This window comes from Salvia miltiorrhiza, chromosome 7 (assembly GCF_028751815.1).
Source record: "Salvia miltiorrhiza cultivar Shanhuang (shh) chromosome 7, IMPLAD_Smil_shh, whole genome shotgun sequence".
NCBI lineage: Eukaryota > Viridiplantae > Streptophyta > Magnoliopsida > Lamiales > Lamiaceae > Salvia > Salvia miltiorrhiza.
Window position 1 is genome coordinate 24,919,622 of NC_080393.1, and position 25,653 is coordinate 24,945,274.

Consider the following 25,653-nt stretch of genomic DNA (forward strand, 5'->3'; position numbering starts at 1 on the left):
GTAATAAAAAAATATGCAAATAAAAACAATAAAATTGATATCTTATAAAAATATATAAATATATCATTATTATAGAAAATAAGAAATAAAAAAATAAATAAGAAAATCGAAAACTCCAAATTTATGAGAATGGAGTTTTTATGATGATGGAGTTTGATAACGATTTGATAAACAAATTATGCTAGTTATAACAGTGATTCTATCTTAGCTATATAATCATGTTGAATGGTGGAGTTTAATAATAGAATAGTTAAACATTAATTGCACCTAAAAAAGGATAGTTAAACAATTTGTGGGATTGATTGATATAATTGAAGAAAGTGAGGTTTAAATTATTATGGAAAGATTATGGGTAATCTTTTCCTTTATAGTATCATGGATATTTATGTAAAACATAAATTCAAATAAATAAAATTAATTTTTTTAGAGTTTGAAAATATATAAAATGACCAAAAAGTCCAATTATGTGCGCACATATTATGTGTGTTTAGCAGTACTCGAGAAAAAATTGTACATACTGTGTATTTAGTAGAGAATGTGCGCAGTACAATCTTTTTTCTATTTATTTTCATTTTGTTAAATGAGGTTTTAAAATCCACCGTATTAATTTAACACACTCTTAATATTTAAAATGAGGATTTTTTTTTTTGCATTAATAAGTTGAGACACCAAAAATTCTCCTTTTCAAGGGATCATAGTTCAAGTCTCACCGACAACGTGTGGATTGTATTTTGTTTCGATGTTAAATAATTTGAATTATATTTGTTTGAATATTTAATTTAAATTATAATAGCATAATTGTTATTTAATTAATTCAAAATAATATACTTTTGTATCCCGCTAAAAAAAAACAAAAATTGAACTATCATTTGTCGGTACGAATTTCCAACCCCAAACTTAAAAAACAATAGCTGCCGATAAAAAAACATACATGATTTGAGGTAAGAAAAGTAGAGTTTGTGCAGCAAGGCCAAGGAGACATAACTATCACACACAATCACAAAATGACGCTAACCACTTAGTTGTGTGAAAGCATTAATTGTTTCACACATACACATTACACATTACACATACATCAACTTAGAATAAGATTTCATTTACTTTCTCGATGTGCATCCTATTGTCTTCAAGTGAATACTTATCAATAAATATAATAAGGATAATCTTGATTTATTTAATTTATTTTTAAAATAAAAATAGAATTTAATTATTTTATTATATTCTCTATATTGTACTTATTTCTTTTAATTTTTTTTTGCATTTTTTATTTTTAATTTATTTTTTAATAAAAATAAAAAAATTACCAAAAAATAACTATAATGTAGAGAATATAATAAAATAATTAAATCTTATTTTTATTTAGAAAATAAGTTAAATAAATTAAATTATTTTCTACTTAGGTAAATTGTGGGTGGCCACAATGTGACTGGGGATAAAGTACAACTATTACGAGGAATATAAGTTTAAACTATATATATTTTGACCAAATACAATTTTATGTATCCAAAATCAAATAATTAATTTTACGTGACTAACAAATACTATTGCAGTTTGTAAGTCCTTTATTAGGGGTTTATATTAGTATTATTATCATTATTTTTTTAGTATTGTTTATATATTACTTCCTTCGTTCTATTTTAATCGGCTCATTTCTTTTGGACACGAAAATTAAGAAACTTATCTTTTAGTGGAAATTGGTGTTGTCTACACCAATTAGGTATATTTTTTTTTATTCAAAATGCAAAACGGATCTATTCTAGTGGGACGTCCCGAAAAGAAAAACGAGCATATTAGAGTGGGATGAAAGGAGTACTTGACAACCCTATGAATTACGGTGTTGGGAACAAACAGATGACGTGGCAGGGCATGAAAAGATAACCGGGCTAAGACGCTTACAGGGCTAGGGATTATAGCTCGGACCTGCTATTGCACGAGACGGTTATGGACTGATCACAAAAAATACGTGTTCTTTGGTGAACAGCCTTGTCACAAGAAGACAAATGATCGTTATCGGAGGCGTTCACCTGATTATATAGATACCGCACTCGAGTGCATGCATTGTACATGAGCCCATAGAAAGACTAGAATACACCCATCATGTAAAATAGTATAAATAGCCCGCAAACTTGCTTTGTAAATGAACATATTTTGATGTTCACTCGATTTATCAGCAATATAACTCTTGAATTTCTTTCCATTGCTCCATGCTCTTAAGTTCCATTATTTTCAATCTATAACATTAAATTTTGTATTCATCCTAGGTTTTCTTTCCGAGTTCCAATAGGTGGGAATCACTTAAAAGAAAGATAGAAAGTTCATATTTCACTTGTTTATTGATATTTATTGAATTTATTCACCATATTAAATTTTTTTTTGTGATTTAGGGCTCGTTTGCTATGTAGTATATGATAATAATGTGTGATATATTTGATTAAGATTTTTATTAATTTATTAGATATCAATACCATGGATAAGATATATAAAAAAAATATTACGCTATATCACACCTCACAAATGCGATATCAATAGCAAATAACAAATCATTATTTTATAAAAAGACTTTAATTTTTTAAGCAAATAACATACTCTTTTCGTCTCACTTTAAGTGTCTTGTTTATTTTCGTCATGATTATTTAGGAAACGTTAATTAGATTATTAAGTGGTGTAGTGTGGAGTTGAAAAAGTGATGTGGATTCTAAATTATTTTCACTTTTTGTAATTAGTTTTTTTTATAAGAAAATAAGATATTTGAAGTGGGACAATTTAAAAATAAAAATAAAAAAATAAAACACTTAAAATGGAACAGAGGGAGTATTAAGGTGATATATATAAGTATTTACTACAACCATAGCAAACCACCCCTATAATGTATTGAAATTTGAATGAAATTTACATTTTGTGAACTCATTAGTATTTGAACCTTATCTCCTTATCTATAACGCATTTCGAGCTATAGTTGATTTCTTTTGACCCAAAAAAACGAAGGGAATAACAATGAAGATATCATTTAAAATGCATAATCTAGTATAGATGTTATGTCTGAATAAGATACGGTGACATAAAATCCTTAATAAATTTACAACAAATACACGATAAAATAACATAAATATAGAATAAATCACGAGTGACGCGAGACTATTATAGAGCAGAACTCAAAACGCAATGCAGCTTACAGAAAAATGATGCTTTTTTCACACGATCTCTTTATATACATGCATTTATGATACGTTTTTGCATTAGATCTCGTTTTTTATTATTAAAATCCCTCATATTTTGTTAAACATTGAAATGCAAATAAGGAAACAAATTGGTGCTTAAATGTCCACCAATGTAGCAACAATGATAGAAGTGAATACGATTCTGTTTATTTATTGATAATTAATCTATATATAATATAAAAGATGTGTTTTTTAGAGTCAATTAATATAATTTTTTTTATTATCAATTAATCTAACTCATAAATAATGAATTTTGATAATTAAATAATAAAATTTCAAAAATAAATGTATATCTGTGTTACTGTGTACGGTAGGAAGATGTACTAAATTGAAATTAATAAGCAATTTTAATTAATTTAGGCAGCAGCAGCAGTAGCAGCAACCGTCTCCCTTGTTTCTCTCTGTTTTGTCTCTTTCATCCCTTCTCTCTCCTCACTCCTCACTCACTCGCCCCTCAAAAAATCCTCGCTTTTCTCCTCCACCTTCCCTTTTCCTTTCATCCTTTTCCCATCAAGAATCTCTAAACCCACAAAGAAACCTTTCACTCCCCACCCTTTTTCTCTGCTAGGGTTTTCATTTTCAGGCAATGCCGACCTCCTCGCTCCGTTTCTGAGCTACTCCCATTTTGCCAAAATGCCGTTGAAAATGGGGAAAAATGCTGTTATGCTGCTTTTCACTCTTGTGCTCCTCTTTGGCGGCGTGTGCTGCATTTCTGCTCCTTCCTCACCTGCCAGTAAGTGTGTCTGTACCGACACGCATTGTGTGTGTGTGAGAGAGAGAAAGAGAGAGTTCTAGAATTTTCTCTCATTTGATCTGTTCTGAAACTTTTTCTTTTTTCGGCACAGGAATTGTTAATGGAGTTTTCTCGAACGCATTTTCGATGCTGATGAAATGGGTTCTATCGCTCAAGGCCACAACTAAGACTGGTAAGGATCGGATTCTGATTATATTCCTTTTTCCCTCTCTCCTACAGTGTTTGAAAAAATCTAGTGGTTTTGGTGATGGCGATGGACGTTGTCTTGCAGCCATTTCGGGGCGTCCGATGATGAAGTTCGAGGGCGGCTACAATGTGGAGACCGTGTTTGACGGCAGCAAGCTCGGAATTGAGCCCTACGCCGTCGAAGTCTTGCCAGATGGCGACCTCCTCATTTTGGATTCCGCCAACAGTAATCTCTACAAGATTGCTTCATCCTTGTCATTGTGTGAGTTCCGTTTTATTTGTTAACTGTTTATGCTGAAACTGGATCGAACCTTTACATGGATGATGTATTGTTTTTAGCTGCAATTTGTTGATAATAATGGTTATTTTGTTAGATTGATGAATGCTTGTAATTCTGATTTTGTGTTTTTGTGATTTATGTGTATACATTTTGTTTCATGAAATCAACTTCGATTTTTGTGCATAAACAGGAAAGTTTTCATTGTTTTTGATTGTTCAATTGCATAAACACACTGTATGCCCTTGATTGCGATTGGAGCTCCTCTTGTTAGCAGTTTCGATTATTGGGATCTGGTTTTCCTTGTTGGTGTGAAGACTCACTTCCGTAGTTTTGGTTATTTCAGACAGCAGGCCGAGGCTGGTTTCAGGGTCGGGAGACGGATACTATGGACATGTGGATGGGAAACTGAGGGAAGCAAGAATGAATCATCCGAAGGGGCTTACCGTTGATGACAGAGGAAATATTTACATTGCTGACACGGATAATATGGCAATCCGGAAGATAAGTGATACAGGTAATTTGAGATGAGAGGATACTCCTTCAGCAGTCATTGCATCTAATTGCTGGCTTCACAATATCTTTTGCAATGTGAAATCAACTACAAGTAATTTGGATGTGTTATTCAGTTGTTTCGTGGATTCTTGAATCACCAATAGAACATATTCTTGATTGTTTCTTGATTTTGCTGTGGTTTTTTTCAGGGGTCACAACAATCGCAGGGGGAAAACGAGTTCGTGGAGGTGGACACTTGGATGGACCAAGTGAAGATGCAAAGTTTTCAAATGATTTTGATGTGGTGTATCTTGGAAGTAGCTGCTCCCTCCTTGTTATTGATCGTGGAAACAAGGCAATTAGGGAGATTCAACTCAATTTTGATGACTGTGCTTATCAGTATGGAAGTGGCTTCCCCCTAGGTAAAATCTACAATAGTATGGTTATGTTACATTGAGTTAAAATATAAAACACTTATTTAACTTTTTTCTTTCTTTCGTTCTTTCAGGAATTGCTGTGCTTGTAGCAGCTGGTTTCTTTGGTTACATGCTGGCTTTGCTTCAACGCAGGGTTGGCTTGATTGTATCTTCTGAAAATGTGAGTCGTCATCCACTTTCTGCTTCACACTTCATCTCCGAGAAAATTGCATCTAATTATTCTTATGGTGAGTATTGTTGGCAATGTGTGCAAAGAAGAGAGAAACATGATTATCAGTCTTTGTTTTGCATTGATTTGATGATCGGGTAACAGTTGTGTTATACGTACTGCTTCACTTCTTCATTTGGTAACAGTATGATCTCATTTGCTCTTGAAGGATCAGGAAGCCATGAATGAGAGTTTTCCTCAAAGTCAATATCAGAAGCCATTAAAATCGATGGTGAGGCCACCACTAATTCCATCTGAAGATGAGCAGGAAAAGCAAGAAGAAAGCTTTTTGGGGTCTTTGGGGAGGCTGGTGGCGCAAACCGGAGAATCTGCTGCAGAGATTCTTGGAGGAGTGTTTCCCATGTTCAAGAAGAAACAACCGAACCCTCAATATCAGATCCAACATCCTTACCAACAGCAGCTCAAGTATTCAAATGCTTGGCCTGTGCAGGAGAGCTACGTTATACCACATGAAGACGAGCCCCCCTCCATTGAAACCAGAGCTCCCACTCCTAAGAAGACGTATGCCTTTATGACAAAGGACTCTGAGAAAATGCAGCAGCTTAGGCAAAGCCGGGCCTTCTATTCGGGATGGGATGGCGATATTCAGAAACAGCAGCAGCAAACCAAGAAACAGCAACATCATCATCAGTATCGCGCATCACCAGCTCAGACCTACTATGAGCAAAGCCGTGAGACGACAAATGAGATAGTTTTTGGAGCCGTACAAGAGCAAGACAAAAGGAGAGAAACTGTGGTGATCAAGCCCCTAGACCATGGTGTTCCTCTTTACGATCATCAAAACATTCGGTCTCGACCCGGCTACAATCATGGACGTTGATCACTTTTGCACACAGCTGTTGTTTGATTTGATCAAATTCAAGATTACTTGCCAATGGGAGCCAATTGAGAGGTTTGAGGTATAGCTAGATGCAAGATTACAGTATTAGTACATCTTCTTTGAGAGTGGAATCTGTTTATTGAAGTAGGATAGCGCAAAGTTTACCAATTGCTATTTCTGTTGTAGCGAAGTTAATTTAAATTTTCTTCTCAGTAACTAAAATTTACTTTATTTATTAAGCAAACAACCACCACTTGGAAGAAACTTCTCAGCTGGAGTTAAAATCAGTGTTTATTAGTCAAGTTGTTGGGGGTTGTCAGCAGATCCAATGTTGCTAAATAATTTGATATTGCTTGAAATGAATATAATATGAGTGGTGAGCTACATTGAACTAGGCAGATACAGACATCCAGTTTAATAAAAATATTTTGTGCAAGAATGTCTGGAGACTTTATATCTCACATTTCTTTAATTTATTCCAGTTGAGTGGACTGTTGCTCCAATGTGAGGATCCAAGGCACGTGGTCACGTGACCATGTAACGGCAAATTATTAGAAGCTGTTATAGCCAGATCACAATTTGGATTTATCTCAGTTTTCTCCATGTTCTTGGAATGTTATGAGTGAGAGAGAGAGATACCAAGACAAGCCAAGAGCTGCCACAATACATTTTGAAGCATCTGCTGCAATGGAAACAAGCATTCCACGGTTATATCCTACTTATATATTTAGGGCCCGTTTGATTTTCAGTATTGGATTAATCAAGATATAAATTATCCTAATAATTTAGTGTGGATTAGTCATGATTTCTAATTTCAGATGAGTGTTTGATATCATTAGTAATTAATCCCAAAAAGCGTTTGGTATCCATTGAAATAAGTTGGATTAACGTATCAAATACCTAAATTAGTAGCCTATCGAGGGGGTGGAATAATTAGTGTGGGTTAATCCCATTGGGGAGGTGGGATAATTAGTGTGGGTTAATCCCACAAAATAAGCTAGGGTCTTAGGATAAACCTGGAGTTGACCATATTAGTAACACATAATATCAAACACTACATAAATCCATATTAATTTAACTTATCCTGCTTTTAAACCCATATCAAACAGGCCCTTACTACAAGGATGAAAATGAGACATAGCGGGTATTTCATCTTTGCCTTACGACACCCAACCTGCAATCTGGCGACGCAAAGGAATCGACTCTAAGAGCTTCACCTTCAAAATTAGCTAGATTTGCCTTTATCATACCATCTATCGTTTTGTGCTCATACGTGCTTTCTCTTCCCTCTTCTCGCACGACCATTTCATCTGCATTCACGGGTGCCATCAGAAGCCCTTCGTCAAAAGTGAGCAGATCTTTCAGCTGATCTGCTACCCGTTGTGAGATGACTCTACTACTACTACTACTGCCGTTGCTGCTACTAGTATTACACACTTCATCCATGTCCAATAAAGACACAATTTTTCTACAACTAGCACGAGATTCTAGTGGCGTACGTCTAAACATGAGAGATAAGTGTGAGAGGACGAGCAAAATGATCTGATGAGAGCGCAAATATACTGTGGACTTAACAACTGCGCTTCTCAAGTCTGAGCAGAGCATCACTACTTGTCTCTCCAGACTCATTCGGCAATGTGTCCATGTCCAGGGGGGCTGATGAGGTCTGACGCCTTCCTGTCTACAAAGTATAGTTAGATAGTGGTGGTTATTAGTGTTATGCAACTCACTTAAATGAGTGTATGACTTACATATGGAATAACATACGGGCGAATCACAAGGCCGACAGCTAGGCTGATTAAGCTGCAAAGTCCCAAACCCAGAAGCCAGGCTGAGGTGGTTCCCAGAACTGCGAAAGATAAACAACACCTTGAGAGAAACACATGAGGAACGTGAAAGCAGTCAAGCACTTAAACTCCTCATAGGTTAAGCAGTAGGGCAGTACTAAGCTAAACACCTAAAGTAGAAAAATGAAACTAAACAACGAAACCTCACAACACCTCAGTTCTCACCAGAGCCAGACTGCCTGCTACAATCTTCTGCTTTCAAACTTATTTGACGAACTAATCTGTTGCCATGGTCAGATATCAGTAAAGCACATATTTCAGAGCTAAAAATCAACTCAAAATCATCAGAAAACAATGCATCACGAGCAGGTCCATCTGCACGGCCAGCTTTTTGTGAATAGCCTCCAGCGATTGTGGTAACACCTGTTATATACAAGATAAGAAAAGGAGTTGAACGTGACTTGTGAGGAACATAATTATTGCTCTGCAGCAGAGATGAAGAGTTTAGATTATTTGGAATAAAATGGTTCTTGTGGCATGCTTGAGAATAAGACGCAATAGCAGGCGCATCAGCAAAAGATCTTTCAGTTGCAGTATAACAAACATAAATACATAAAGTGATAATATCCCTTATGTCAGTAAAAAATTGTGAATATGCATCACTAAATGTTCCAAAAGCTTTGGCAAGCCTCCTTCAAGCAGTTTAACTGATTCAGGATTTCATTGGTCTTTCTAAACACTGAATCAATGATATATGTTTGTAAACAGGCAAAAAAAGGTATTGTCTGCTTAAACATATTCTTGATGTATCCACCTGATTTGGTGATCTTCCGAATGGCATGGTTAAGATGATCAGCAACATATATATTCCCGTTGAGATCAACTGCAAAACTCTTTGGCTTATGGAACTTTGCTGAAGCCAAGTCACCATCAACATATCCAAACACTTTATTTCCTGCCAACTTCTTTATCACAGTTTCTACAAGACAAAGATCCCAAGAAAAGTACATTATGTTGAAAATTTCCTGCAGTCTTCCATTACTAGGATTCACCCCCCAAAAAAATAAAACTACAAACATGGACTTCTCGTATTATCTTACAACACCCAAATACGGAACCACCTCCCCCCACCAAACCACATAAACACATAACACTTTCTTGAAGAGTGTAATTCAATTCATTGGCTAGATCCCTAAAACAAGATACTTAACTAGAAACATGAATGCAAGGAAGGATGACTGTATAGCATATAACTTAGTGGGGAATCCCCATAAAAGTAAGTAACATCTTGAAATCTTGAATCAAACCACCAAATAAAATTAGCGTTTCTTTGAAAACCACCTCCAACCCAACTCTTACTCACCAAATACATAATTTTAGCATACAACCATTTCCCATTCATTTTACAAAAAAATTAAGTGTGAAAATAATATTTCCGTTTTTGTTAGTAATATTCTATCTATTCATTATTTTACTTCTATCAAATCACTAAATAGCCATAGAAAACGAAAGTTGGGCACCAAAAAAAAAAAATGGCCACCGTTGCACTGACGGTAATGTAAAATGTGCTGGCGAAGTACAAAGAATAATTTAATTAGATTCAATAGTTAATTACATCTTAATGATACTAATAAATTAGGATATCGTCAAACAACCATTTGAGTTTGGTCAGACGTCTCATGATTCGTTAGTTTGAGGTTCAATTTATCTCTCTAAATTTAGTGTAGATGAACAGTTCACAGAAATTTTGGTGTGGCAATGTTCCTAACCCTAAATCTGTGTGTGGGGGGGAGGAGAAATGACGCAAAAATTGGCGCTTCAGAGTCGGGTTGGAGATAGGGATGACAATGGGCCGGATCTGGACCGGATCCTGCTTGGTCCAGATCCAGATCCGAATTTTTTTACTTAGGTCCAGATCCGGCCCAGATCCATTGGATCCAAAAAAATAAAATCCAGACCCAGATTCATTAGATCCACAGGGTCTCGGGTCCAGATCCATACTTCTTACTCTTTTAAAACAATTATAAATTTTAAATTAACTAAAAAAAATCAAATTTTGTCTAGAGTATCAATAATTATTTAAAAATAAATATTAAATCATAACCTATATAAAATTTCATAATAAGTAAGAATATGATATTCAAGTACTAAATAATATATTAGTAGATACACACTTATTTTAATTGTATATATAAAAAGGGATGAAAAATTAATTATCATATCATTACAATCCATTTTATCTCTATCTTCATCACAATATTCAGTAACAGTGGAACAATGTGTCTTCCATTTTTATATTAAAAAGAAAAAAATAATATTATCAATATAAATAAAAGATATAATAATAATAATTTAAATTAAGATAAAATAAAATATTATTTTTAATAGAATTATATACATTATTTATGAAAATAGATGTTTAGATTAGTAATAGATTTTTAAGGTAGAGTTTGATAAAAATAAAATAAAATATATATTTTTTATATATAATCGGATCTGTGGGCCGGATCTGGGTCTCAAAACTTTTGCTCCAGATCCGGTCCAGATCCATTGGATCCATTTTTTACAAGGTCCAAATCCTATAAAAAGGATTTGGATCTGCGGATCTGGACCGGGTCCAAGATCCATTGCCATCCCTAGTTGGAGATGGCCTCACTGATATTCCATTTCTCTCTAGAAACCCTAGTTTATCATAAATAAAAAGATTGGAGATTTCAAGCACATGCCGTTGGAGGTCGTGGGCAGCAATGCGGTGTAGAAAGTGCTGTCAACGGAGTCGAGAATGATGAAGAGATCGGACGGCGGAGATTGATGGATGATCGACTGAGGGTTGACCTTGACGTTTGACTTGTCGCCGTCGATGATTGTGGTGACTGTGTAGCCGTCTTCATAAATGAGTTCCCCACTACTTCTACCTGCCACTGTAAATATAATAACTATATTAAATAAATTTCGTAATAATCAATGGCTTGATTTTATACCGACAATTTTGTTTTATTCTTCCTTCTTTTACCTTGAGTTAGAATCAAACAAAATTGCAGGAATATAATGACGAAAAAGACGGAAAAGATTGAAGACGCCATGGTCGATTTGCAGGGAGAGATAGAGAGAGATGATGGAAAAGTATGTGCTGAACTGAAGTGAAAAATGCAATGTTACCCTAAGATAATACCTCATTTTTTTTTTCAATTTAAAAAATACCTCAATTTTTTTTTTCTTTTTTTTTTAACTATTTGCGCTTAATCTAATAAAGTAAATGTCGGTTTGTTATTTTCATTAGATAAAGTAAATGTCGGTTTGTCGCCTAAATAAAAGGAAATTTAAATACTTTATAAATCAGCACATTGAAAGAATTAATTATGTTAAGCCTATTAATTCAAAATGCCTATTTCCACAGTATATATATGCCAAGTTAAAAAAAAAAAATTGCAGCAAATATGCAAAATTTATAGGTTAAAATCATTTTAAACCTCAAATTATTTCCACACTATCAATTATAGTTTAAACTATTGGAAATAGTTTTTTTATTTTTATTTTGAATTATTAAGTTTGTATCAATTATACTCTGTATCCAGTTTTCAGCTCTGAAAAATTAACGTGACTCGTCGAATCGTCATAATATATTTTGCAATTTTTTAGAATGACGTGACATTAAAAATGAACTTCGTTTACTTTATTATGATTTGGAGCAAAAAATAAAATAAAAATAATAACATGTCCATCCCTAAAATTTAGAATGTGATTTTACTCCAATCCAAGATTAGCCTGAATCTCCAATTTGAAGTGTTGCATGACATATACGATCAGTGAGTGCGAATACTCTAACAATTTCATGCTTTTGAATCTTTTTAAACTAATTCTATACCCAAGCTTTTTTGGGGCATAGCGTTGAACACCTAAGGGCCGTCCATAAAATCGACAATTGTTATAGTGTCTACTCAAAAGCGTAATCTTTTTTTGGGAGTGAACAATGCAATTAATTGTCATTGTTTGTTCAAATATTTATTTAAAATATATATATATATATATATATATATATATATATACTATAACAATCTGACGAGCCATGTTAATTTTTCGAAGCCGAAAAATGGACACGAGTATAATTAATACAAATTCAATAATTCTAAGTTAAATAAATTATTTTCAATAATTTAGAATATAATTAATAATACGGAAATAGTTTGAAGTTTAAAGTGGTATCAACTCAAATCTATAAATAGAAATTAGTATGATGAAATAAAATGAAATGAAATAGAAATCTCATTGTGCCGTAAATAAAATAATTTGGAACGACCCCAAATCTTTGTAGTTTCTACAAATTGACCCCAAACTCACCAAAACTGAAAACATTCAAAGACCCCCAAAATAAAAGAAAAGGGAAAAATGAAAGGAACGTTTGTTGTCTAATTTCCTTCTGCATTAAATTGAATAAGTTCATCTGCTATTTTAATAAGAAAATAAGATTTTGACATAATTCTTTCTTCAAATTTAGCAGCTACTCTGGTTTCTTCATTCCCGATTTCCAGATCCAAATACTGAATTCCAGCTTCTCCAGATCTCTGCATTAACTTTCTGTTTCTTTCTGATCGCGCGCGCTTGCAGGAATTTTGCTGCGGCGGTTGAGCCGTTAGGAGTGTGTGAAATTAGATACTAACAAATTACAGCTGGATCTGGTGAGCTATCTCGAAGCTTCAAAACGGACCCAATCATGAATCCATTCTCCTCCGGCACTCGCCTGAGGTTAGCCATAGTAGTATTTATTTTTTACTCGACTGTAAATGGATCGAGTGTGGAAATGCGCGTAATCGCGATGAGTCTGCTTCATCTTTGTTTGTTTTAATTCGGTTTTTGCTGAGTGCTCGGTGATTTGACGTTGGCACGTAGGTATAAATGTTCATTTGCAACATTGTGTTGGACTTAATGGCTAATGATGTGGATGTGTTTAAATTCTTGGACGCGGGTTTTCTATCTTTGTTTGTGGTTTGTATGAGGAGAAGTCTTATAGGATAATTTGAAGAGTTCATTTATGAATTGATTGATAAAGTATAGAAGGATGTGTAACTAATTCAAGTAAAGCTAGTGGCGTTATGGGATTTATACAGAACAGAGACTTTGTGACTTGTGAAAGTGTAAAGCCTCCTGCATTCTTGGTAGAACAGTTAAATCATCATATTGTGATTCAGAATAATTATGTTAGCCTTGATACACATAGGATATCATGCTCCCATGCTTGATAGGAACCCATCACATCTCCTTTTAACCTCTGAAGGATCTTCCTGTTTGCTGCAAAAGTTAGTTGTCTAGTTGTATGAAGAATCTCCCTCCAGAAGAACTCAAACTAAAGTTCAATTTCCTCCCCCCTTTTTCTGCAGTATAAATGCAATTGTGATATTTTATATTTTAAAATATACTATGATACTCCCTCCGTCCCCTAAGAGAGTATCACTTATGAAATTACACAGGTTTTAAGAAAATGTCAGTAGATAATGTGTTGAGTGTAAATGAATGGTTGTGGGGTTATGTAGAATTGAGTGGTTATGGTTAAAAAGAGAAAGTGGGGCCATGTCCCAAAATGAAAGTGATACTTTCTTATGGGACGGACAAAAATGGAAAATGTGATAGTACTTTCTTAGTTTCTTATGGGACACAGGGAGTGTTATTTATCTATTTGCCTTCATTTGCAACCAACACACAAAGCATAAACACCTCATGACCTCAAAGACCCAACTTGAATTTCGGGTCATGCATACACTTGCATTTGATTGTGCTCAGTGGAGAGATCAGATTGTACTAAATTAAACTTATTATTTCTGCTAGGGACATGATTCGGGCCATACGTGCTTGCAAAACTGCAGCAGAGGAACGTGCTGTTATTAGAAAAGAATGTGCTTCTATTCGAGCTTCTATTAGTGAAAATGACCAAGATTATATGCATCGCAATTTGGCGAAGCTCATGTTCATCCACATGCTTGGTTACCCAACACATTTTGGTCAAATGGAATGTCTAAAATTAATTGCATCTCCAGGATTCCCAGAGAAGAGAATAGGATATCTTGGACTTATGTTGCTCCTTGATGAAAGACAAGAAGTTTTGATGCTTGTTACGAATTCAATCAAACAGTATCCATCTTAAACTTAATTGTTTCTACACTATGCAGGATCAAGCAACATGCATAACCATATTTTCAGAAAGTAAACGAAGAGGAATATTACAGGAAAAATAAGTTACTAATCCTGTGGCTTTATCTGGATAATGAAATAACTACTTATGGTTCATCTCTTTGCTTGGCACAGGGTTCTATATCTTTCCTTAACTTATATACAGAGATCTAAATCATACAAACCAATATATTGTTGGACTTGCTCTTTGTGCCTTGGGTAATATCTGCTCTGCAGAAATGGCTCGTGATCTTGCACCAGAAGTCGAAAGATTGCTTCAATTTAGGGATCCTAACATCAGGAAGAAGGTAGCAATTCTGATTTCTATTGATGCTGATTACGTTTTTGTTATTTTTATTTTTTAGTGATCTACGGTCTAGTTGTCTACCTATAGAGTCTATCTTATGCTATACCATTGTGGTGATCTCTTCAGCAATCCGAATATTGTACTCAAAACACCAAGCATTGTAGTAATAATACTATGATTTAGAATGACCTTCATGCTGTGGTAGATTTTGAAGGCCATTTGGAATGGGTGACACAGAACACTGTAAATTACTATGCATAAATGTTAAAATAGATCTGTATGGTACAAGAAAAGAGTAAATATTATTACACTGGAACACAAGTAAATTTTTATTTGTCATATTTTTCTTCCTGGCTCTAGCTCTGATATGACATCCATTTGATGCTCTTTGAAGTTTGAAGTGGGAATATTTTCTCTGGGTCAGTGTGATCCTACTGTAATATTCCCTTGCTATCTTCTGTTCTGAAAACTGAAACTTTTATACTTGTATACCTTGGAGTCACCAACATGATGAATACTTGCTTATTGGCTATTTTCAGCATTTTTGTCAGAACACGGGAGGTCTGACATGTTTCATTGCCTATGTAGACTGACATTATTTTTTGTGTGATAAACAGGCAGCACTATGCACAATAAGGATAATCAAGAAAGTGCCAGACCTGGCAGAAAATTTTATAAATGCTGCTGCTGCCTTACTTAAAGAAAAACACCATGGTGTTTTAATAACTGGAGCCCAGCTTTGCACAGATATGTGTAAAGTCAGTACAGAAGCTCATGAACATTTTAGAAAGGTAAGTTTTGGGCCAGTTGTGTGCGCTTCCTGGAGAAAAAGAGAAGGAGCCGAAGCATGAAGAACTTGGCCCAACTTAAAAAGATTCTAATGTTTATTTTGGTTTATTCTTTCATGTTCCAGAAATGCCTAGATGGCGTGGTCAAACTTCTAAGGGATCTTGCAAACAGTCCATATGCACCTGAGTATGATATTTCTGGGATCACAGATCCTTTACTTCATATTAGATTGCTGAAGCTTTTGCATGTGTTGGGTCAAGGAGATGTTGATGCTAGCGATACTATGAATGATGTCCTTGCCCAGGCAAGTTAGCTGTGTTACTTGAGCTAAAAGGGCAAATAATTGATCACTACTAACCTGTTATATTGATTCCTCCATGAAAGAATTACTTATTGATGTTTGATGCTTCACTTTCAATATTCAGCACTTTCAAAGGAAGATCTTGTATCCTATATCTGATAGTTTCTTATTTTGTTTCCCTTATGTTTAGGTGGCTACCAAGACTGAGTCAAATAAAAATGCCGGCAATGCCATCCTCTATGAATGTGTTGCCACAATCATGAGTATTGAAGATAATGGTGGATTACGCGTGCTTGCTGTCAATATTCTGGGAAGGTTTTTGTCCAGCCGTGACAACAATATTAGGTAATTTTCATTCGTTTAGATTGACCATCTTGTGTGCCTTGTAAACAACAGTAGTTGCTTTTTGAGGTTTTTATGTTTGAATCTAAGATTCTTCTCGTAGCTATCTAATTTAATTATATCTGGTTAAGCTGATGATGTTCCACTGCTCTATTGTGCTTTGTATTCTAGCTGTGGGTTATTTTTTTACCTGGCTAAACTTTTCAAAGGGAAGTTTTAATCTATGAACAAGTCAATGAAGTCACGGAACCACAAAAAGGACAAGAAAGCTGGACAGTTTGGTCTTACATAATAATCACCATGTTTCTCATGATATACTTTTTTTCTGCTTATTTATACTGAATTATGCACTGAAGCTCACGTGTTGCTAGACATCTGTTTTAAATATAACATTAGCAGGATGATTTTATGCCTTTCCTGGAATCACTTTAATAAATTAATAAATACTGTTATCCAATAAGGGTCTCACATTTATTTATTGTAGACTCTTCTACTAAAAGTCCATTTAAGTGCTATTTTAATACCTAATTTTACCCTGTGAACTAATGATTATCAATCATGCTTGCATCATATTTATATTCTCGAATTCATGACGAAAGTGGTAATGGTGACTTGTTCTCTGAGCTGAGGCTTATATATCTTCTACTCTTAATGATGAATCTTTGGGTGGCAAGGGCATTAATTGATGTATTGTTCTATATTGGAGTGACTTAATTTTAGTTGAATGTACTTGGATGGCGTTTCATTTATCTGGTTCTTGTTTCTACCTGATTAACTGAACGCCATTCTTCCAGATACGTAGCATTGAACATGCTGATGAAAGCTATTTCATTGGATAGTCAAGCAGTACAAAGGCATCGTGCAACAATTGTAGAATGTGTAAAGGTAATATGTGACCACATTTTATTTTATTTCTTTAACTTGATAGTTTTCCCTTTTAAGTTTCCTATATTCAATTGGATTCTTCTGTTTCAGACATGATACAGTTTATCTCAGAGAATTCACCATGCATCTTATTATCTAGATATTGACTTTGGTTCTTCTAGATCCTTTTTCTTTTCCTTGTAAATATATATGGCGCCCTGGATGTGCATCCAATATTGAGTTGTAAAACAATGCAGTGGTGTCTTTTTCTATATGCTATTCTAAAGTATCTGACAAGTTTGATGATATCTTATCCTAGATTCCCGATCCAAATTTACAATCTTGCTATCTCAATTAATTTTTTTCTGGAATCCCTCTAGTTTATGCTTAAAAGGTTTATGTTAAATCCCCATGAATATATATTTCTCAGTGTCTTTCACAGTTTCACTCTGTTTCTCCAACTACCTTCAAACGATATTGTTCTAGGATAACATATAAGATAGTTAATAATGGAGCTAATTCAATGTCAGGATCCAGATGCTTCAATCCGTAAAAGGGCTCTGGAGCTTGTTTATCTTCTGGTAAATGAAAGCAATGCAAAGTCTCTGACCAAGGAGCTTGTTGACTATCTTGAAGTAAGTGACCTGGAATTCAAGGAAGACCTCACGGCCAAAATATGCTCAATTGTGGAGAAGTAAGTTGGTTATTTTAAAGTTGATGAATAAGGTTTTCCTTGTCTCTAATAATTATAAATATGATCCCTGTTTTGCATTCTGTTAGTGTTTGTCCCTTTAGAAGCTCACAAATCTGAAAGGCTGTAAGTTGTTTTTGTTAGAACTGGAGATGAGTTTTAAGCCACACTTTTGAGCTATAAGAATTTTTAATTGATAATTCATTTCACCGCGTATAGGAACCGGATCATGGTTTGTGCTGAAATAATATCTTCGACAACAGGACATTTAAAAGTTCTTTATTTCCATTTTGCCTACTAGTGAGCTCCTGCAACTACTCTTACACCTACAGGAATGTACTTTTCATGTTAAACCATTGTTTTATCTATTCATTATCCTTTAATCTGGATTTTTTACTCAGTTTATGTTTATTCTACGCTCTCGCTTTCATAACTGTTCAGCTTCTCGTCACTTGAATCAGTGAAAGAATGCATGACTGCAATTTGTCTTTTAGCAATACAAATAACTTTATCGGAATAAGATATATTTTCCCATTTATTGCAGTTCGTATGCTTACTTGTTTGCTTTATGTTATTCCAGGTTTTCCCCTGAAAAGTTGTGGTATATTGATCAGATGGTAAAGGTTCTGTCAGAGGTATGCCTTTGTCTTTAATATTTTGGTGGTCAAATATCTGTATACCTCTATATTTTGACTTTGGAGAGTTTTCTTGATGATTGATGAATTTGTGTCCATGTATTAAAGCTTGAGAAGCTGATTGTTTTTCTTCTTGTCCTTCTTATGCTGCATAGCATGGCTATTTTATCGTATACCCAGTGTCTATTCCATCAACTCTTTGCCACATGTAGCTTCAAAAAGAAAAACGTACGCTGTTTTTTCATCTCATTATCCTGTGATGATGAAATGGAAGAGCACAGCCTTCTACAAAATCAATGGTTTTTAAATCTTGATAGAAGCCAGTATGCTTGAAATCCTGAAATCTATATATGTAGCTTGGTTCTCATGGATCTCAAAGCTTCAATATAGATTTTCAGCCAGATGTGACTTAAGAGTTCATTCCTCCAAGTAGCTGCTTGTGATTTTTACGCTGATGCATGACTGCGTTATTTACCATCATATGTAACTTAAATGATTATTTCATTTGGTTTTCTTTCTGATATGATTACTTTTTATTTTGCCTTTAGTATACAGAAAGTTCAATATAAAAGGTTGGATGACTAAAAAGCTGTTTATTAGTCCCTGGTTTGAGAATGCCAAGTATGTTTTGCTAATGCCCATCCGCCATTTCATCAATTATTTCAGAGAAATATTTTGATTAACATTAAAATATAAACTTATCTCACCTCTATTTTGACTCTATATTGTTGTATTATATAAGCGATATTTATTATCAGAATTTTGTGCTTTGCAATTTGACAACATGTTGCTGTCATGTTCGTCCTGTTGCTTGTTTGTTTTTTGGCAAAATAAGATATGCTATCTGATTTTGTTAATTCTCACTCAATTCACATTTACTCCTGTTTGCTGATAATTTATCTGAATGGATTCTACAATCAAATTCCTGTAGACTAGGCAGAGCTGGACCTAATTCAGTTTTTATTTCTTGTCGTAATTGAAGAAAGAACTGATTTTGGTGATAGTGTTTCAGGCTGGAAATTATGTAAAGGATGAAGTGTGGCATGCACTTATTGTTGTAATTACTAATGCCCCTAACCTACATGGGTATACTGTTAGAGCTCTATACAAGGCTGTTCAGAAAACAAGTGAACAGGTATGCTGCAGTGGTGTAGATTCCTTCTGAAATTTGATTAAATTGTCCTGTGAGCGCCCAGTCATGCCCGTTTTGCTATTTCTTCATCAGGAAACTCTTGTTCGAGTTGCTGTGTGGTGTATTGGTGAATATGGGGAGATGTTGGTCAGTAATGCTGGCATGCTTGATGTAGAGGATCCAATAACTGTGAGTTCATGGTTCTTAGGATTTTCTTGAAATTGCCATCTTTAAATTCCTTGTCTTTTCTGTCAATGCGGGCTTGGAACAGGTAACTGAGGCTGATGCTGTGGATCTTGTAGAAACTGCAATTAAGCGTCATTCCTCGGATCTCACAACTCAAGCAATGTGTTTGGTTGCATTGTTAAAGCTATCAAGTCGATATCCTTCCTGTGCAAAGTATGTTGGCATTGCTTCTCTGCATAATATATCTGGGTTGCCAGATTGTATAGTTACTGTTTATTAATCTCAGATTATGTGTTCAGTTACCATTTTGATGCTGAGGATCATTTTGTAATCTATTACAGGAGGATAAATGATACTGTCCTTCACCAAAAGGGAAGCCTAGTGCTTGAGTTGCAACAAAGAGCCATTGAATTTAACTCTATTATAGAGAAGCATGAGAAAATTAGGTATAGATCCAGGCTTTCAACCTTAATTAGTTTTATACTTTCTTTTCTTTGCTTCTATATTCAATGTCTTTAGCTTCTAAGATGATGCTATATGGTCCAGAGCTGCATTGGTGGAAAGGATGCCGGTGCTTGATGAGGCAACTTATAGTGGGAGGAGGGCTGGTTCTGTACCAGCTGCGGCTTCAACTTCACTAGGAGCTCTGCCGAAAATGTCAAATGGTGTTGCTAAACCCATTTCAGCTCCTCTTGTTGATTTACTTGATCTTAGCTCTGATGACGTTCAAGCACCAAGCTCTTCTGGTGGCGATTTTCTTCATGATCTTCTTGGTGTTGATCTGTCTCCAGCTTCACCAGGTTGACTTTCCTTGTTTTTATAGCTGAATTTTTTAGCTTTGCATATTTGGCAATGTCCAGTGTTGTGGAAGTTTATATGATGCCAAGATTTCTTCAATATACATCCACTGGTACTGATCTATCTTTTTTTCTCTTGAGCACTTGCAAGGGTTAAGGAATTATGAGACCCATAGATTGTAGTACGAGTGTCATGTTTTCTTTGACAGTCTCACTGCACCGAGTTTACCATTTTAAGTTACTGTCGGGGTGAATAAATTTTAGGGATATTCTTGAATTATAGGCCTAGCTTTGATCCCATGGTGACTTTTTAGCCTGAACTTTAAAATATAGCATGTACTTATCTCCGCGTTGTTTACTAAATAGCTCGAGTCACAATTTCGGACAACTTAAGAGAGTTTTCATTGGTTTTCGGCATTTAAAAAAGAGCATTTTGGTTGTTTGTAGGCATATCATAAGTTTTGATGCCTGTTTCTTGAACACACATCAATGTAAGTTGGCCGAACTTTTGACTCGGGCTATTAAGTGAACAACGGAAATAAGTACAAGCTATATTTGTAATATTTAAAAAAGTCACCATGACGTCAAAGTTTGGGCTATAATGATTAACCCAACTTTTTATGATCCCAACCCATCTCTGCACTTTACCATCTCAACATTTTACCATCTAAACTGTCGATTATTCTTCAATCAAATTCTTCCTAGTTTTAGTATGTTCTGACCATTAGGTACGAAAATCATAAATAGTTCATTTGCTAGCGGGCTCAAAACATAGTGGTGGCACCATTAAAAAGCCCTCCATTAGTTATCTATTTCTTCTTCTGTATTTCTTTTCTTCGTTATCTTCTGTATTTTAGATTCCATATTTCTGATTCCGAACATAACCAGAGAAATTTAATTGAATATTTGATCGCCATTAAGCTGTAAAAGGCAAAGTGAATAAAATATGGAAAATTTGACTGGTTACCGGGGAAAGATGGTGAAGTGTAAAAGCAGTCATAGTTTGGATGGCAAAATGCTTTTACTCCTACCCTTATTACAACAGAGAATAAAATTGTTCTAAATTAGTTTTTTGTTTCTTTTTCCTCTGTCACTAACATCTGCACCTCTTCAGTTTCAGGAACTAATAATCAGGCCCCAAAGAATGGAACTGATGCCTTGTTAGACCTTTTGTCTGTTGGAGCTCCTACAGCTCAAAGTAATTCGTCCATGCTTGATATGTTGTCATCTGAACAAGATAACAAAAGGTCAGAGGGTCTGCTTGACAATTTTGCATCCCTTTCTACATCTTCAGCACGGTCCTCTTCTGCTGTTGCGAGTTCTTCAATGATGGATTTGTTAGATGGTTTTGGACCCAGCTCGTCTGTTCCTGGTATGATCCTTTTATCAGTCAAGTTACCCGTGTTGCTTCTGTTACTTCATTTCTAGTAGTTTGATGCCTTAGCTTCAGTTGCAGAAACAGATGGCCCATCCTATCCATCAGTTGTTGCATTTGAGAGCAGCTCATTAAGAATAACTTTCAACTTTTCAAAGGAGCCTGGAAATCCTCAGACCACAGTAATCGAGGCTCAATTTGTGAACAAGTCTTCTGACGTCTACTCTAATTTTGTTTTCCAGGCTGCCGTGCCAAAGGTATTTTAAGCATGTAATTGACTTTATCAGTCTCCGCTTTTCTGTTCTGGGAGTCCTAAGAGATTATTCTGCTCAAACTAACTCCTTTCTTGTCCTTGTATTATTGTATAAGCTAGAGTACTCAGTACTTGATAACCAATATTGATATTTGCATCTGGCATGTCTTCTATTTGAACTGAAAGGACAGTGAAACTACCTTAAGGCAGATTTACCTTTTTGCTGTCAATTTGCCTACAAAATTACTGTTTTATATTTATCATGCGATGGTTTCTAAGTCAATCGTATTCCTTTTTGGTTATTGCTTCTATCCTCATATCATTTTTGTGAATCCAATGAACAGTTTCTTCAATTGCACTTGGAACCAGCTAGTGGTAATACACTCCCAGCAAGTGGTAATGGATCAATCACACAGAAGCTAGAAGTTTCAAACAGCCAGCATGGCAACGTAATATAATCCATTATCTGCTTGCATTATTTACCTCTTGCAATTTATTTGAACTAATGCTGCATATCAGTTCACTTGCCTATAATCGAATATTTATATATGTATATGTAGAATTAGGATAAGGTGAGAACGACCTTTTTAAAGTGAGAACTAAGAACACATGCACAAACACATAAAATCCATGCACAACCATAATCTATGATGTGCTGCCAGATCTGGCATGTGTCCGAAACAAGCACTTCAACATGCATAATACTCATACACTGTTGAACAAATAAATATAACGCATGCCCAACCATATTAGTTGATTTGTGCGCTGTCAGATCTGGCATGCGTCCGTAACAAGCACTTCAACATGCAGAATACTCACTATCTATTGAATAAAAATATGTAATACATGCACAACCACATTAGTTGATTTGTCAATCATTGTGCATTATGATTCCTTAAATCTTATCCATTTATTTGATAGTTAGTGATCAATGATGTAGGGTAATTCTTTATTTCTCACCAAAGGGATGATTCTTACTAGATCCCATCCATGTATATATATACTGAAGACTAATTTATTGAGTGCAAGAAATAATATTGCATGAGCTGTAGCACCCTTTATCTTCAAATAGAATCACAACTGCAATGGCAGTTGATAGGATCCTAGTGGTACCTGTATTTAATCGCATTACAAATTTTCTTTTGGCCGGGGTTGTTACATGGAAAGATGCAATTGATGCAATAGTAGTTTTGAATACCTCTGCTTATCCATAAGTACACTTTCACTTTCAGAAATCCCTGGTCATGAGAGTAAGAATAAACTACAAGGTCAATGGCAAAGACGTTTTGGAGGATGGTCAAATAAGCAATTTCCCCCGTGGTCTGTAGAGTGATTGGCCATTACTATTGTGTGAGCTTTCATGATTCTGGAACGGGGAAGCATCTTCTCGTGAGCTGCAGTTTCAGGTGAGAATTCTAAGATATATTGTTATGGCAATTGGAGTACGATTATTCGAACGACCTGTCTTTGCTTGTGATTTCTTCCCTGATAGAAAGCAGTTTGTGTACAAATATTACAAGGAAAAGATTCTTTTATTGAAAGTCGTTGGGTCGAATTTACCTTTTGGGGTGCCATTTCCATGTTGCAAGTGTGTCTGGGAAAGGAATGCTTATTTCTAGTACAGATTTGAATGGATTCTCGATTGTATCCAGGCTTTGTATAAATCTTCAAGAGAAATCGAATGTATCTGTAAAAGTAAATTGAAATTGTTTGTTGACTTTCTTACCTACTTGCTACTTCACCACAAATATTTAGAAATATATTTTCACGAAATATATCACTTGTATCAAAAATTCAAAAAACGAAATATAACTGGTTCTCCATATCTGTTGACTGTTGCAGGATCACGAATTTTAAGATACATATATCTGGTTCTTCATATAACTGTTTACTGATTATTCTGTATTTCAATTATTTTATACTAATTCAAAAGATTTTTTTATCTAAAAACACGAACAATGATACATAGAAGACCTACACATGAGGGATTGAAAAGTCCCTAGCAAGTTGATGCCACACAATTGACATCTTGACCAACATGATTGATAACAAAACAGATTAGTAAGACTCTCCACCCATAAGGTGGCAAAATGGGTGGGTCGGACTAGCCCGACCTCACTCATCGGGCTTTTGGGTTGGGCAGGCCCGAAAGTTGACCAGGCTGTAATTTTCCAAGCCTGTCCTAGCTTTCAAATTCATCCAATAACTTTTTTTTTCTTTAAATCTTATTTTCTTTTACAAAATGGTGAAAATTTAAAAAAATTAAATCGAGTAACATTAATTCACAAAAATGATTATAAACAAAATAAAAATATAAATAATACTACACTATCAATTGTTTCAATGTAATTTTTATTATTTAAAGACGTCAATTATTTGAGTTGAATGAATCCATTGCTGTAAAATTAAGCAAACTCAAAATTAATAGAATTATTCAAATCAAGAAATGACTCATTTTGAACTACAAAATTAGCAACACAAACATTTACTAATTCACATTCCGTACTACACTAATTAAAGTCAATTATAAAGATGAGCAAACTCATGGTCACAGCAAAGTCAAAGAAGAATATTAAGTATTACTCCCTCCGTCCCATTAATAAAGACATAGGTCTTTTGGGCACGGAGATTAAGGAGAGGTAGATTAGAGAGTAAAGTAGGGTGCCCCACCTTCTTAGTGTATTTGATTAGTGATTGTTTTTATTGTATTTTAAGTGTTGCCACCGCCCACCACCGCCCACCATCACTGCCGAACACCACCGCCGACCACCACTGCACTGCCGACAACACCGCCAACCACCATTATCACCATAACCATGAACTCACACAAGCAAATTGCATAATCAAACCAAAAATTCCAAGTGCATTCAAATCCAGATTTAAAAATTCAAATTCTAAGTGTATTACACGAAAATCAGAAAGGGCAACACAATGAAATTGAAGCCAAAAAACAAAAAGTTAAACCCGAAATCGCCGCTCCCTTTCATGGCAGAATCATCGCCGGCCACCACCGCCAACGTCGAGCTTGAGCAGCGGTGGTGGCCGGCCACCACCGCCTTTCTTCCCCGGCGCAGATCCGGCGAGCAATCGTGGATGTCCCCCATCCGCTTTCCGACTCAGCACCTTCACTTCAAACCCTAGCCCCAGATCTGCCGCCTTGCAAAGCCCAGCCACTAGAACCAGATCCGCCGAAGAAGAGAGAGGATGGATGGCGGCTGTTCGGCCGGAGAAGGCGGCGGAAGGGAGGGGGGCGGCGGCGGCAGCGGCAGAAATAGAGGTCTAGAGCGAGACATATGAAGGAGAACCGAGAGGGAAAGAGAGAGGGGTCGGACAGGGGCGGTCGCGGCGCGGCGTCGGCGCCGGCGGCGCAGTCGACCGGAGAAGGCAGAGAGACGGAGAGAGTGGCGTGAGGGAGGCGGAGAGGCCGAGAGAGAGTAGAAAATAGATGTAGGGTTTGCTTTATTTCTTATTTATACCTTAATTAAGATACAATTAATTAGTGTACTTTAAAGGCTAATTCTTTCCTTATTTGGAAATGAGTCTTTATTATTGGGACACCCCAATAAGGAAAGTAGGTCTTCAATAATGGAACGGAGGGAGTAGTATATAATTATAT

The 25,653-nt window shown here is 35.4% G+C and overlaps 3 protein-coding genes across 10 annotated transcripts; 2 read left to right on the forward strand and 1 right to left on the reverse strand.

Moving 5' to 3' along the window:
• Positions 1–3,571: 3,571 nt before the first annotated feature.
• LOC130993661 (uncharacterized) lies at positions 3,572–6,680 on the forward strand. 2 transcript variants are annotated; one of them, XM_057918644.1, is made up of 7 exons: positions 3,572–3,951; positions 4,064–4,144; positions 4,244–4,420; positions 4,782–4,952; positions 5,140–5,352; positions 5,439–5,527; positions 5,745–6,680. In XM_057918644.1, exons 1-7 carry the CDS (start codon positions 3,852–3,854, stop codon positions 6,414–6,416), a joined length of 1,503 nt encoding a protein of 500 aa, XP_057774627.1. In that variant the 5' UTR covers positions 3,572–3,851; the 3' UTR covers positions 6,417–6,680. The 2 variants fall into 2 exon arrangements, with proteins under 2 accessions (XP_057774627.1, XP_057774628.1); XM_057918645.1 differs by having other exon boundaries at positions 3,583–3,951; positions 5,751–6,680.
• A 741-nt stretch (positions 6,681–7,421) lies between these two features.
• Positions 7,422–11,390, reverse strand: LOC130993662 (uncharacterized). 3 transcript variants are annotated; one of them, XM_057918649.1, is made up of 6 exons: positions 11,217–11,390; positions 10,930–11,124; positions 9,018–9,182; positions 8,429–8,626; positions 8,168–8,265; positions 7,422–8,097 (listed from the first exon to the last, which is right to left on the reverse strand). In XM_057918649.1, the coding sequence occupies exons 1-6, from the start codon at positions 11,284–11,286 to the stop codon at positions 7,987–7,989; spliced, it is 837 nt and encodes a 278-aa protein (XP_057774632.1). In that variant the 5' UTR covers positions 11,287–11,390; the 3' UTR covers positions 7,422–7,986. The 3 variants fall into 3 exon arrangements, with proteins under 3 accessions (XP_057774632.1, XP_057774629.1, XP_057774631.1); XM_057918646.1 differs by having other exon boundaries at positions 7,422–8,093; positions 11,217–11,380; XM_057918648.1 differs by lacking the exon at positions 9,018–9,182 and having other exon boundaries at positions 7,422–8,093; positions 11,217–11,380.
• Positions 11,391–12,578: 1,188 nt separating this feature from the next.
• On the forward strand, positions 12,579–23,762 carry LOC130993663 (AP-1 complex subunit gamma-2-like). 5 transcript variants are annotated; one of them, XR_009091733.1, is made up of 19 exons: positions 12,581–12,946; positions 14,024–14,326; positions 14,532–14,673; positions 15,290–15,463; positions 15,586–15,765; positions 15,953–16,107; positions 16,899–16,989; positions 17,499–17,662; positions 18,240–18,294; positions 19,307–19,429; positions 19,520–19,615; positions 19,698–19,825; positions 19,954–20,058; positions 20,159–20,412; positions 21,524–21,781; positions 21,860–22,041; positions 22,382–22,486; positions 23,270–23,443; positions 23,537–23,762. XR_009091733.1 is itself a non-coding variant. In XM_057918653.1 (18 exons), exons 1-18 carry the CDS (start codon positions 12,915–12,917, stop codon positions 23,363–23,365), a joined length of 2,631 nt encoding a protein of 876 aa, XP_057774636.1. In that variant the 5' UTR covers positions 12,579–12,914; the 3' UTR covers positions 23,366–23,762. The 5 variants fall into 5 exon arrangements, 4 of the variants coding, with proteins under 4 accessions (XP_057774636.1, XP_057774635.1, XP_057774633.1 ...); XM_057918653.1 differs by having other exon boundaries at positions 12,579–12,946; positions 21,530–21,781; positions 21,866–22,041; positions 23,270–23,762; XM_057918652.1 differs by having other exon boundaries at positions 12,580–12,946; positions 21,530–21,781; positions 23,270–23,762.
• The last annotated feature ends 1,891 nt before the right edge of the window (positions 23,763–25,653 follow it).